This window comes from Hylobates moloch, unplaced genomic scaffold, assembly GCF_009828535.3.
Source record: "Hylobates moloch isolate HMO894 unplaced genomic scaffold, HMol_V3 SCAFFOLD_3, whole genome shotgun sequence".
Classification (NCBI taxonomy): domain Eukaryota; kingdom Metazoa; phylum Chordata; class Mammalia; order Primates; family Hylobatidae; genus Hylobates; species Hylobates moloch.
The window spans coordinates 66,024,389-66,038,061 of record NW_026652278.1 but is presented as its reverse complement, the minus strand read 5'-3'; the positions used below and the strand labels follow the sequence as shown (position 1 = coordinate 66,038,061).

At 52.7% G+C, this 13,673-nt stretch overlaps 1 protein-coding gene across 2 annotated transcripts in view; it reads right to left on the bottom strand.

Annotated features, from left to right (window-relative positions):
* Positions 1-13,673, bottom strand: part of ADAMTS14 (ADAM metallopeptidase with thrombospondin type 1 motif 14) — an 86,952-nt gene that overhangs the window by 27,044 nt on the left and 46,235 nt on the right. Inside the window, exons 5-9 of one of the 2 annotated variants that reach the window (XM_032170623.2) lie at positions 6,171-6,254; positions 5,288-5,444; positions 3,210-3,315; positions 1,545-1,688; positions 271-403 (exon numbers count right to left, since the gene is read on the bottom strand). In XM_032170623.2, coding sequence (XP_032026514.1) covers positions 271-403; positions 1,545-1,688; positions 3,210-3,315; positions 5,288-5,444; positions 6,171-6,254 — 624 coding nt within the window. The remainder of the gene's footprint in view (positions 1-270; positions 404-1,544; positions 1,689-3,209; positions 3,316-5,287; positions 5,445-6,170; positions 6,255-13,673) is intronic. The other variant, XM_032170630.2, reaches the window with a different exon arrangement.

Sequence of the window (13,673 nt, the reverse complement as noted above, 5' to 3'; positions counted from 1 at the left end):
TATCCAGACACTATCCCATCAGGTGCCCACCCTCTCTGCTCTGCTGTTCCCATCTTTCCCAGGGCTAATGAATTCCCAAGCCACTGTGTCCACCTGCCCCCACAGGTGTTCACTCTGCAGCCCTGCATGGTGGCTGGCACTGTGTCTGTGGGCCCATCACCAGGCCCATGGCCAGCTGGGCGGAAGGTGCTTCATGAATAATCAGACTGGGCCACAGAAGGACACTGCCCTGGCCCCCAACCACCTGGCAGCGGCCAGATGGCTACTTACTGCCAAGCAGGTCTGGTATCCACTGCCAAAGTCAAAGCGGCACTGTTCATCCATTGAGTAGTCGATCCCAGGCAGCTCTGGGGGCTGGGGCCAGGCAGGATCAAAGGGGTCATCAAGGAGGCAGTCGTAGGAGCTGCCAGTGGAGACAAGGAAGGTGAGCCAGGCCGACAGCAGGAAGTCCCAGGCTTTCCCTTCCCAGGGGCTGGGGTTTTCATGAGCAAGGCCTGCAAGAATCTGCACCCGCTATCCTGTGCCCAGCGCTGTCTCTTCCAGGGAGGATGGGCTGCCCTGAGCAGCCCCTCACTCAGGACCTCACTCCCACCAGTGACTATATATCTGGAAGGGCTCCATTTGCAGCCAAAGGCAAGGGTGCCCAGACTGGGATTAGATACTCAGCTTGCACCTGGATTAGGAGGTCATTTTGCCCACCTTAGAGGGACATGATAAGGCCAAGACTAATGGTTGATTCATAGACAATTTGAGGACTCACCCTGTACTGAAAGAAGGAGAAAAGCCTACCATGCAAGATGGACCCTGGGTGAGCTGCCCTGGCCAGCTCCTGTATGGGGCCAGTGACTATACCTCTGCCTCCACCTGCCCCCATCCAAATCCACTTGGCCTCCCATTCTCAGGCCTCGAGGTCCTGAGTCTAACACTTGCTCTGTACCTGAACATCCTTGAAGACCTAGGAGCTGACTAGTCAGGCCGGAATTGGGAGTGTGCTGCTGGGGCCAAGGATGGGAGTGGGGAGAGGAGGAGCTCCCTCCTCAGCATGCCCATTTCCTTGGGGCCTGGAGGAAAGCCACAATGGCACTGTTCATCCATTTAGAAGTCGATCCCGGGCAGCTCTGGGGGCTGGGACCAGGTGGGCTTAAAGGGGTCATTAGGAGCCACTGGGTTTAGAGCCCCAGCCTCAGCCCAGTGGCTCATAACCTTCAGCAGGCATAAGTATCACCTGCAACACTTGATAAGTCCAGATTCCTAGACCCAACCCCAGCAGAATCTAACTTACCATCTTCCGTGAGCCAGGGGGTCTGCATTTTTAATAAGAATTCTATGTAAGTGGTCACCTGAACACATTCTGAAACACTAGACTAACCCACCTGCGATGCTAATGGGGTATGTTTTAGGCCAGGTTTGGCGGGGAGGTGAGATGAGTCACGGAAGAGTCAAGCCAGGGGAGACTTGGGGAAGCCAGCCAGCTGTGTGATGTCTGCTCAGAGTGGCAGATCGCACACTCCGCTATCCCAACTCTGAGGGCAGGAATGACCTACGGGAGGTAGCGACTGAGCTCCAGCTTGCTGCAGCGGGACCAATGGAAGCGGTGGAAGGCAGCCTGCACCAGGGGCGCCATGACGCTGCCCAGGCTGGTCTCATCTGCGCAGCCATTCCCCTGACCGTCATGCTCCATGCCGAGCCTGGAATGGGGAAGACAGAGGAGTCCTGATACATCCCAGGGGCCTGCCCCGGGAAGGCAGGCAGGCAGGCCAGCAGCAGGAGACCCTGACCTGACCGGGAGCTCAGATAGCTCTTCCTGGCCTCAGTTTTCCAACCACGCAGTGGGGAGAACCAATCTTCTCTCCAAGGCCGCTCCCACTGGGACGGGGCTCATCCTGCCCTCCAAGCCTTCGCTCCTGCTGCTCACCACTCCCAGACACCCACCCCTTCTGTGAGCTCCACCCCTGTTCTTACAGCTTCCAAGGCCAGATCAAGCCCCACTTGGCCACTGGTCCTAGCTGTCTCACCTGTGGGCTCACCTCCACAGCAGGAGCCATCTATCCCACCATTAAAAACTCACAGCCATTCGCTGGCTTCCCACCGAGGGCCTTTGAGTGCAAAGACCAGTTTTCATTCAACTCAACTCAACTTCATTCCTTGAGCCCCTGTCGGCACCTGCCTCTTGAGCCTCTCCAAGACTCTGCAAGGCTGGGCACAGAGCTTTGCACATGGTAGGCACCTACCATAATAACAGTTTACATTTAAAAATTTGCTCTTCACAATTAGTCATTAATGCCAAATCCCAAGAATTCTAAGTTCTTAAACATTCCCAGATGGCTGCATCTGGCTTTGACTGCTAGGCAGATACACAGCCCTATAAGCTTGACCTTGTGTCTCCACAGGGAGGGGCCTCAGAGGTTCCTCTGGTGTCAGCCCCATGTTGCAGATGTGGAGAGGGGGTCCCACCTGCCTGGAGGAGCAGAGCTGGGATAAAATCTAACAGGGCTCATGGTGTCCCTTGGTTCTGCCCCTGTGACATGGCATGACCTACCAAACAGTAGCTCATTTGTGTCCACCCAGCATATAGCCTCTTGAGGACTTCTCTGTCCTGGTCTCCACTGTAGCCTCATTCCTAGAATGGGCCCTGGTGCATGGTAGGTGCTCAAGAAATACTGAATGAATGAACACACTCTAAACAAAACCCAAAGCCCTAAGATCAGGCAAGCCAGCCTCTGCCTGGCCCACCGCCTAAGCTCTAAGTGCACCTGTTTACAGTGGGCTCAGGCCAGCACTCCAATGAGTGCTGAGTATCAGGGTGGGCTGGATCAAGTCTTAGAAAGGCCTCAAATGTGGACATGATGGAGGGAAGCCAGAGATCAAGACCACCCAGAGAGAGCAGGCCTCTGCGTGTGATGGGGACACTGCCACTGAGCCACCCAAAGGCAGGGCCACATCTGGTCCCCTATGGCCCTGGGATTTGGAGGCTGGGCCCAAGGCAGGCCCAAATTACTACTCATGCCCCTTGGCTCCTCCCAACTCAGGTTAGAGCCTCCCTCTACTGGCAACTGCAGGAGGCCATGTCTCAGTGGCAGGCCAGCTCCTCTGACACCTCCCAGGACACTGGGACCAGGCCAAGCTGGGCAAATCCTCCCACAGCCACAGAACTCCCTGGAGCTCACGGCACAGCTGCCAGTCCCACCCACCCTGCTGCTGCCACTTACACGTGGCCGGTCTCATGAGCTATCACGAAGGCTGAGGAGAAGCCATCCTCATGGTTGAGGGCACAGCTCCTCAGGGGGTGACACATGCCAGTGACGGGTGCATACCCTGCCGAAGAGAGAAAGAAAAGGTGGAGAGCGAGGTGGAGGGCAGGTGAGGCAGGACACACTGAGGTCTGTGCCCAGCCCAGCCCTCTGGTCAGTGCTTGGAGTGGGGACATTCCTGGAGGAAGAAGGATGCTGACAAAGTCCCACCTGCAGCTGAACAAAGCTGGGCCAAGCCACCCTCACATCCTAGGGCTTGATGACTTCCCTCTTGGCCTGCGGTTTCCCAGGGTTTATCAGCGCCCCTCTAAACCAGAGAACACCCGGGCCTGCAAACACACTACTTCCACAATGCCTCCCTCTAGTCCCCCAGTCAATCAGCAAACAAGCTTCAAACGCTTTCTATGCAGGAGTCAGGGGCAGCATTATGTTAGGTACCACAGGGAAAACAGGGGACTCAGATCCGAGCCTACCCCGACCCTGCAACACCCCCCTACCCACCCACCGCCACAGTTAAAGAACTGTGGTTTGGCAGGGAGATCACGTGATGAGGCATGGGCCGGAAGGGCTAGAATTCAAGGAGAAAGCCAGGGTGCAGTGGGGGAGCTGGAGGAAGGGGAAAGGGAATGGTTTGGAAGGAGCTGAGGGGGATCAGGAATGGCTGATGGAGGGCAGTGAAGGACAGCTGAGACAACTCTTCAGAGGTGGGGAGGACACAGGCCAAGGTGCAGGAAGGCCACACAGGAATCATGGCAGTGCAGGGGGGCTGGCACTGGCTAAGCACTACCATGCATGAGGCCTGTGTCCTAGGGGCCTCCAAGGTGGGGGTGATGACAAAGGGCATATCCCTGCCTAGGCCTGCAGTCCCCCAGACAGAGCTATTCCTTCATGTTAAAGGAGCTGAAATGTTATTTTATTTGACATGGTTTGGGGATCATAACAAGAGGCTGAGTGGGAAGGAGGTTCCTGGGGCCTCTGTTGTCCTGGAAGGCTGAGATTTGCTCTACATGTGATATACATGTGTGTGCATGTCTGTGTCTATGTGAGTGCCTGTGCATGCATGTACATGTGTCTTTGTGTCTCTACGTATGCAGTGTCTCTGTGTGTCTGTGTATATGTGTGTGTTTGTATATCTGTACATGTACACACTGGCTTATGTCTATTTGCGTGTGTGCATGTGTCTGTGTGCACATGGGCCTGTACATGTGTGTGGATGTCTGTACGTGTGTGTGTGTGTGTGTGTGGTGTGTAAAACCACATTTGGGGCTTCAGTCATTCAGACAAGAAATCTTTTGGGTAGGCAGGGTTGACCACCTGATTTCCAGCATTAAAGCAGAAAAAAATAGAAAGCCTTCAACATGGAACCTGGAGATCCAGTTTGAGTCTCACATCTGCCTCGTATCTGCTAAACCACATGGGCAAGTCTCTTCACCACCCCATGGCTCTGTTTCCCCATATGGGTATCAAAGCTGCATGTTTGCAGAGTACTTACAATTATCAATACTCTGTCACAAACATGTCATGCACCCCCGGGGCCTTTAGCAGCCCTGGAATGGGGGAAGGCAAATATTATTACGTTCCCCATTCCAGAATTGGGAGGACCCAGGGAGATGAAGAGATATTGGACCACTGGGCTAGCAAGGTGTGGAGCTGGAGGCAGAGCACAGACTTCCTGTTCTGCAGCCCACGCAAGCCCCATCCTAGGTGTCCCACAGTCTGCAATGAGGACAGAAGGACACAGTGTGGGGAGAAGCATCTTGAAGCCCATGGAGAGTCTTCAAGCAACCAGGCTCTGGGACATTAAGCACACCACTCACAGCTGCCTGCAGCCTCCACCAAAATATCGGGGACCAGAATAGGGACCCCTCTACTTCCCACAGTCCCCAATAAACCATTGCAAAGCTCACTCTCGGCTGTCCAGGTCCTGTCCCTTCAAACCTCCATGTGGTAGGCCCCAGGGAGAGCCCATCTGCCTCCAGGCCCAGCCTCTGTCTGCCCTGCAAGCTGCACACACCTAGCCATGGCAAATACAGTACCTTGCATACCTGAGGGCCCAAAGTCCTGCCGGGTGAGGAAGACAACGTGGTCATGGTGCTCAGCGTGGCCGGGGTCCTGGCGCTGCTGGGAGTGTGCCCAGCGACACACCTGCTCCAGGCTGCGTGAGGGGTTCCCGCGCTCGATCAGGCTCAGGGACTGCAGGGGCCAGGAGAGCACCAACAGCCACATGGAGGGTCAGAGCCCTGGAAACAGCAGGCCCCTCTCCTCCCACTTACAGATGGGAACGCTAAGGCCCAGAGGACTACAGAACCCACCCCAAGATCACCAGCTGTCCCCACTCAGCTGCTGCTGGCACACAGGCCTGCCTGCTTTCAGGGATGTTCATGTGCCAAGCACCATGCTGAGATGCATTTCTGCTGGGAACTTCACACACACAATTTCCAATCCCTTCAACCAACCTGCAAGGCAGGTGCTGTTCTGAGCGTTTCCTCTACACTTTGCGTTAATTGTTTTATTTAATCTTCACAATAGCCCTTACAGGAAAGTTTGATTGCTACCCCCATTTAATAATAGGTGACTGGTGGTCTAAGATTGCAGAGCGCAGGGCACCAGGGCTCAACCATAACATGACTTGTCTCAGTGGCCACCCCACTGTAAGCCCCAGTTTCCCCAAGGAGAGGGATCTCCCAGCAATAAAAGTGTGGAATCATCAGTTTTTCAGATTGTAGGAACCCACAAATCACTGCTTACCACCTCTAAAGGCTCCATCACTGAAGCCACAATTCTAATAGCCTCAAGTTCTGATTCTGGAGACAAAGCTTCCTGGGTGCTTGTCCCTCCAGCCCACACCATTGCTGGTCCAACACTCTGGCCCCACAACCCTTCTCCCCGCAAATCCTGCCTGCTGACAAGGTGGTTTACCTGTCGGTAGCCAACCATGATCAAGCGGACGAGGGCAATATTTATATGAACCCCCAGGGACTCATCGTGGTAAATCTCATCTACCTGCAAGAAGAAAATACAGTTTAAGGGAAGGAAACATTCATCACAGGCCTACTGCATGCCAGGTACTGGGGTAGGTACCTAACATATGGTATCCCTGCTGTGACCTTATCAGGCAAGATACTTATCCTACTTCACAGATAAAGAAACTGAGGCTGAGGGGGCAAAATGACCCGCCCAAGGACACGCTGCTAAAAAGCTGCAGAACTGGGATTCACATCCTAGACCATGTAATCCTAACCATGAGCTCTTTCCACAAAGCCACCGTGTAGAGGGCCTGGTCTCAAACTCAGCAACTCTGACCAAGACTCATCTTTCCACGTCTGGAGAGCCTCTTCCAGACAGGTCACCTGGCTCAGGGAACCAAAGGCCACTCGCCCTAACATCCCTGTGTACCTTTCCAGTTGCCACTGGCATAATGTCTGCCCTACAGTACCCCAGCCCTGGGGAGGCAGCAGTAGGCACTCCTCCAGGAGACATACTCCAGGACCTTGGAGCAGCAGCAGCACCTGGGAGCTTGTGAGAAATGCAGAGTCTTGGGCCCCATCCCAGGCCTCCTGAATAAGGATCTGCAATTGAACAAGATCCCCAGCTGACTGGCAGGCATGGGCAAGTTTGAGGAGCAGTGCTCTAGATAATTCCTTTCTCTCACAGGCCGGGGACTGTGGGACAGTGTCCTGCACAGCTCATCAAAGAATCCAGCCCTTTGCACTCCTCTGCCAGGAAGCTCCTGAACAGTGCTCATGAGGCGGACACTCGGCCTCTGCTTGTCCACCCCCAAAGACAGGGAGCTCACCTTCTCCCAGGGACACCCATTTCCTGAGTGGTCCCATTGGATACTTCAGCTTTTTTGTTTTAAATAACCTTGTTTATGAATACAAAACACCTCACTAGAAATAAAAATTGAAAACTACAAAAAAAGAAGAAAATGAAATCACCAACACTACTATTAGCCAGACTTATAATAACCACAGTTAACCTGTGTCCTGCCATGTGTGTACACACATGCATCTTATTTTACAAAATTGGAATCATACTGAATATACTGTTTCTATGTTGCTTGTTTCATAGAACATTATTCAATACATTTAAAAGCCTAATCTTGACCGGGCATAGGCATGGTGGCTCATGCCTGTAATCCTAGCGCTTTGGGAGGCCAAGGTAGGAGGATCACTTGAGGCCAAGATTTTAAAACCAGCCTGGGCAACATAGTGAGACCCTGTCTCTACAAAGAAATGCCACTGCCGCCATCACGGATGTGATGCCAGCAGTGTGGTCAGGGATGTGATGTCACCAGTGTGGTCAGGGATGTGATGCTGGCAGTGTGGTCAGGGATGTGATGCCACCGGCATGGTCTGGGATGTGGTGCCACCAGCGCAGTCAGGGATATGATGCCAGCAGTGTGGTCAGGGATGTGATGCCAGCAGTGTGGTCAGGGATGCGATGCCACCAGCACGGTCAGGGATGTGATGCCACTGGTGCGGATAGGGATGTGATGCCACCAGTGCCGTTAGGGATGTGATGCCAACAGAAGTGGAACCCAGCCTCTGCCTCCTGCCCACATGGCTTCCTAGGAGCTGGGCTGGAGCTCCCTGCATAGTCTTGCTCTCACTACTTCCATCTCCCATGCCCTTCAGCCATCAATTCTTTTCCAGTCAAAAGCAAAGTGATCAACCTACAACCCACAAAGCAACCGTTGTCCACCACATGGAGAAGAGGAATAGCACTTCCAACCACACAGGTGTAACAGTCCCATGGCAAGAGGTGAGCCAGGAGAGGAACAGGAGATGTATGCTTTGCAGGCATACCCCTTCTGGGCCAGCCAAGGAGGGAGCCAGGCTGTAAGCACAAAACTGTGGGCAGCAGAAGCCACGTGCATCACCGAGCCCCAGTCCCAAGCCACTTTCCACAGTGCCCAGAACTGGCAGCTGCCCCAGTTCATGAATGGGCGAACTTCAGAGCAGCCAGCGTCAGGCTTCCACCACGGGCCTTCCTGGCACCCATATCTGGATCCAACTGAGTAGCAAGACCAAAGACCAGCACCCGCTGTGGGAAAGCAGCTCCCCGCCAACACCCCACCACAAGGAACAATGCCAACGTCCATCTCAAGAAATGACGATAGTCCAATGAGCAGCAGGGCTTCCTTCCCAACCTCTTCCCCTCCCCAGTGGGATTAAAGTGCTCCAATGCATAGAGACAATGTCCTCCTCAATCCACACTCTCTAGACTTATCCTAGGAGGGATTTCAGGGTGGAGTGGGGGGGCACCCAATCAGTCACACACACACATAGGCTCCCTGGTAGAATTCTAAACTAGAGAGTCTTTGCCGATCATGGATCTAAACTAAGGAGTCTTTGCTGATCTAAACTAAGGAGTCTTTGCTGAGATTATCATGGATCTGCACTAGGGTGACCCTTAAGTAACCCTTACTTCCCAGTCCCTCCAACACTGGATCATGGCCTCCTTCTGTACTGGGGTGGGTCAGTGTTGCAGACCTCCCTGAGTGCACTATAAGCAGACTAAGGACAGGATCACAGGCAATGCACGCTCTGCATAGCCCCATCTGTGCCTCACACATTCTCATGTAAACCCATCGGTTATCCCGGGGGCAGGAGAAGAAAGGAGCCACTGGGACATTCAGCGGGGGCATCTGCTGGGCCTCTGGGCATCTGGAAATGCCCAGGGCTGCTGCCTTCCTCCACGTGTCTCTCTTGTAAGGCAGACCATGTGAATTGCTGCCAGAATCCTGCCATATTACTCATTTCTGTACCTCACTCAACAGGCCAAACCTGCTCATCAAAGCCTCCAGTGACCCTTGCTCCAACCACTGCCATCTCCAGCTCAGGACATTGGGAGGTCCTTACAGTGGGACTGGGCAGGGGGGCTGCTGCCTCTCTGAGCAGGAGATAGAATCACAACTCATCTGTCCGACGCTGGCAGGAGGTGGGGTGAGGCCCCCTGATGCCACTTCCCACTCCCTGGTAACTGGCCTAGATGCAAATGCTATGTAAACAGAAAGGGACAGCCCATCTGGAGATACCACTAAGAAGCAACCTGAGACCGAGGGCTTCAAGTGCCTGGTGTCCTGAGGTCTGCAGCACAGGCCCCCACCCTCACCCCCTGGCTCCAGGATCTGGAGCAAAGGGAAAGAGTGTCTGGGCAGAAGGGCTCAGGGAAGTCTCAGTGGAGGAGCTGGAACGACCCCTGGACCAAGAAGGTTGTGGACCCTTAAAAGGAGAGGGGCAGAGGCTTGCAGCAGGGGAGAGGAAGGCAAGAGCCACGTGGAGCCACCAAGAGAACCCCAGGGTCATTGGCAACCAAGGTAACTAAAGTCAACTGCTTTGGTCTGAATGTTGGTGTTGCCCCAAATTCATATGTGGAAATCCAACTCCCAAGGGAATGGTATTAGGAGATAGGGCATTAGGGGGTAATTAAGTCATAAAGGCAGAGCCCTCCTGAATGGGATTAGTGTCCTTATAAAAGAAGCCCCTGAAAGACCCCCTCACTCCTTCTACCATGCGAGGACACAGTTGAGAAGGCACCATCTATGAACCAGAAAGTGGGTGGGCTCTCACCAGTCACCAAATCTGCTGGTGCCCTGATCTTGGACTTCCCAGCCTCCAGAACTGTGAGAAATAAATTTCTGTTGTTTCTGTGCTACTCGCTTAGTATATTTTGTTACAGCAGCCCAAACAGGCTAAGCCATCCCCCTCCTTCTGACAGGGAATTTCTTCCCAGTCAGTGCTCATATGCACCCAGTAGTGGGGAGCTTTTCATCATTGGAAAGTTCCCTGGGGCATGAGCCCTGTTCAGCCTTCCCATCCATGTCCTCTGCTGGCCTTAAGTCTCCCACTGGAAGTTTCACTGAGCATGTCTGCTCCCTTCCTGGGGACAGACAGTGGTCGCAGTCTCTTATGGACTTCCCTGTAAGCACACCTCCGTCAAAGAGAATAGAGATCACTCACCAAACAGAAAATATTGAATTAGCACCATCTAAGCACCGAGATAAAGAAACCATCAACCTAGAATCCTGAACTTACAAAACTATCTTTTAAGGACCATGATGAAATGAAGACATTATTAGATAAACAAAAAGTATTACACAGACCCCACTAAAGGAATGGCAGGGAAGATGGAAAATGATCCCAAAAAGGAAGCCTAAAGCACAAGGAGAAGTGAAGAGTTTTGAGGCTGTGATAGAGAAGGAGCTCAGCAATGAGAAACAGTTGGGTCTTTTCTTATACTAAATAAGGATGATAGAAATAAACTGCTTTTATTTTATTCCCTTTCTCCCCCATTAAAAAAAGGTGGAGTTAGCCCTTCCATTCCAAGTCCCCTGTTCCAGTCCTCTGGGGCCCTGGTACGCTCATCTGCACACACCCGTGCCATCCCCAGCCCTTGAGTAGGGACCTCAGCGTCTTTGATTTGGCTCAAGCTGCCTAAGACTTTGCACAGGCCAAGAAGGTGGCTGGACAGGGCTGCCATGTCTGGTAGAACTGCAGAGGCCGTGTGACACATGGCACCACGGCCAGGACCCCAGCTGCTCCGGAACACACACAGGCAGCTCGCTGACAGGCTCCAGCCTGGCTGTGCACCCAGGGCCTGGCTCTGTCTGCCTTGGCCCTCCATGGCTGCCTCCCAAATGCCAGAGGTGAGGCCAGGGAGCTAGCTCAGGGGAGATCATGGATCGCTTCCCATGGTTGGGCACGAGGCAGGATGGCTACAAGGCACACCCACAGGGCAGAACAGACCAGTGTGTCCAGCTTCCCTGCTTCTCACCTCTGAGCCAAGTTCAAAGTCACCTCTGTGCCAAGTTCAAAGTCACCTCTGCCAGGACCCCTACATTAGGATTCAGCACCACCTATTGACCTGAGATAACCACTGGGTATGTACCAGAAAAACAAGCAAAGGTCAGGACTCTCTCCAGCCAAGGGGAGAAAAAGCAGCACAAGAGAAGATGGTAGAGGGTACTGGGATCGGAGGGAGGCACTGCTGCTCCCCAAGCACCTACTGTGTGCCAGGCACTGTGCCAAGGGCTTAGCATACAGCCTCACAACAACCTTATGGGGAGAGGAATTATTTCCGTCTCATAGGCAAGACATCCAAGGTTCAGAGAGGGTAAGTAACTTGCCCAAGGTCTCGCAGCTAGAAGTGAGAAGGCCAGGAGTTGAACTCGGATCTCTGTGACTCTCAGGCCCCCTTCCTTAGCCAGTACACTCAGCTGCTGTCCAGAACCAGTTTCTGTGGCAGGGTAGCTGCGGTGGGCTTTCTCTGGCCCAGGAGAGAGAATGAGGAGAGTTTACAACTCAAGAAGGTTGTAAAAGGTCCACCCACCGCTTGGTAGCCAGGCTCAGGCAGGTCTTAAACAGGGAGAGGTGGAGGCCAGTGCTGAAAAAGCAAGACCCTGGGGGTATTAAGCCCACCCGCGCTCAAACAGAAGCGGAACACTCATCGCCACTAATGGCTGGCACAGCCCACAAGCGCCTCCTCGCATCACTTCACTGAATCCTTGCGGCGAATGGCCTGGAATTCCTATTATTCTAAAAATAAACTTTATTTTAAAATAACTTTAGATTCAGCTAAAAGTTGCAAGGATAGTACAGAAACTCCCCATAGCCAGTTTATTCCAAATGTTAACATCGTCCATTACTATGGTATGGTTGTCACAGTTAATGAACCAATACTGACATACTGTTATTGACTAAAGTCTACTTTTTATTCATATTTCTCTAATTTCCCCTAAATGTCTTGGTCCCATCCAGGGTGCCACATTCCATTTAAACTTCCTGTCTCCTTAGCCCCTCTGCTCTGTTTCTTCTCTGTGACAGGTTCTCCCGCCTTCTGGTTTTTGATGACTTTAAGCCTTGAGGAGCACTGAGCAGGTATTTTGTGTCCTTCAATTAGGGAATGTCTGATGGTTTTCTCATGGTTAGATGGGGGCTATAGGGGAGGAAGCCTGCAGGGATAAGGTGCATCCTCATCAGGCTATGTCAAGGGTGCATGATACCAGCATGACTCATCACTGTTGCTGTTGGCCTTCATCACCCAGCTGAGGGAGTGTTTCTCAGGTTTCTTCACTGAAAGTTACCCTCTGCTCCCTGATTTCCATCCTGAATTCTTGAGAAGAAAGTCACTATGTGCGGCCACATCTAGGGAGTGGGGAGTTAAAATCCACCTCCTTGAAGACGGAGTCTCTATGTGAATAAACTGGAATTACTCTGCATGGGAGATTTGTCCCTTCTTCATTTATTTATTCTATCATTTATGTTATCAGTATGGACTTTTATCTATTTTACACCTTGGGCTATAATTCTCTGTGATTTGTTTTGTTGCTCAAATTGTCCCAGCTTTGGTGGTTGAGAGCTCTTTGAGTTGGCTCCTGTGTCCCGTAAACACACCCCCATGGTTTGGGGATTTGGGGTATGTTTTTTAACACTTTGTTACTTTCTGGCTCTAGGAGATGCTCCAGGGTCATCTTGCATATTCCCTGCCCTAGTCCCAGAGTCAGCCATTTTTCCAAGGACCTCCAAGGAGAATGGTATGCTATCCCTGTTTTCAGGGATACAGGCAGGCCCAAAGGTATACAGAAGCTTGCCTGAGGACAGCAGTCATGGTCAGAGGACAAGCCCAGGCCTTGGAAAACCTGATCTGCTCATGCACCTTCCCTGATCACTTACTGCCTCTGAACCTGGACAGATGTGGGCAACATTGCTTGAAGACAGAGGAATGGCCACAGTGACCCCTCCTGTCCTTTCTCAGTCCTAGGGAGACAACAGCAACGTGGAGTCCCAGGCCCTGGACCAGCCCCTTGGCGCGCAACCCTGGCCCTTCTCACAAGGCACAAGGTGACTCTGCAGACCACGTGCTCCAGCCCCCAGCGCCCCTGAGACACATGCTGCATCCTATTGAGTCCAACAGGCTCCTCTTTTCCATGTTTACAATCACTGTTGGCCAGGGGGCAGCCAGGTGTGACTGTCACTGCCAGTGCAAGCAAGAGCCTCTGTCATTCCTCGTGGCTTCACAACCACAGCCCTCGTCATTTCAGGTAACAAACTATCAGAGGCAGGAATGTGAATCCTGGGTGTTGTCTGAAAACCTCCCATTGACACCTTCCAGTAAAATCAATATGGCTCCAGCATCAAATCCATAGGATGCTGTCCGTAGCTTGTACGAAAATCCAAGGATGCTGGTGGAGCCCTCAGGTGGCACCACCCCTGCTCTCGATGGCAGGCAGGACAATGCTGCATGGAAACGTCACACACTGAGGACTATGCTGACTATGCCAAAACGTGACCTGCAAGGGCACTGCTCTGAATGTGAAGAAGTTAGGGGAACTTCTCACCTGTTCATGTTGCCTTATCTGTGTGTGTACAAGAGTAACATATGATAGGCCAGGCGCAGTGGCTCATGCCTGTAATCCCA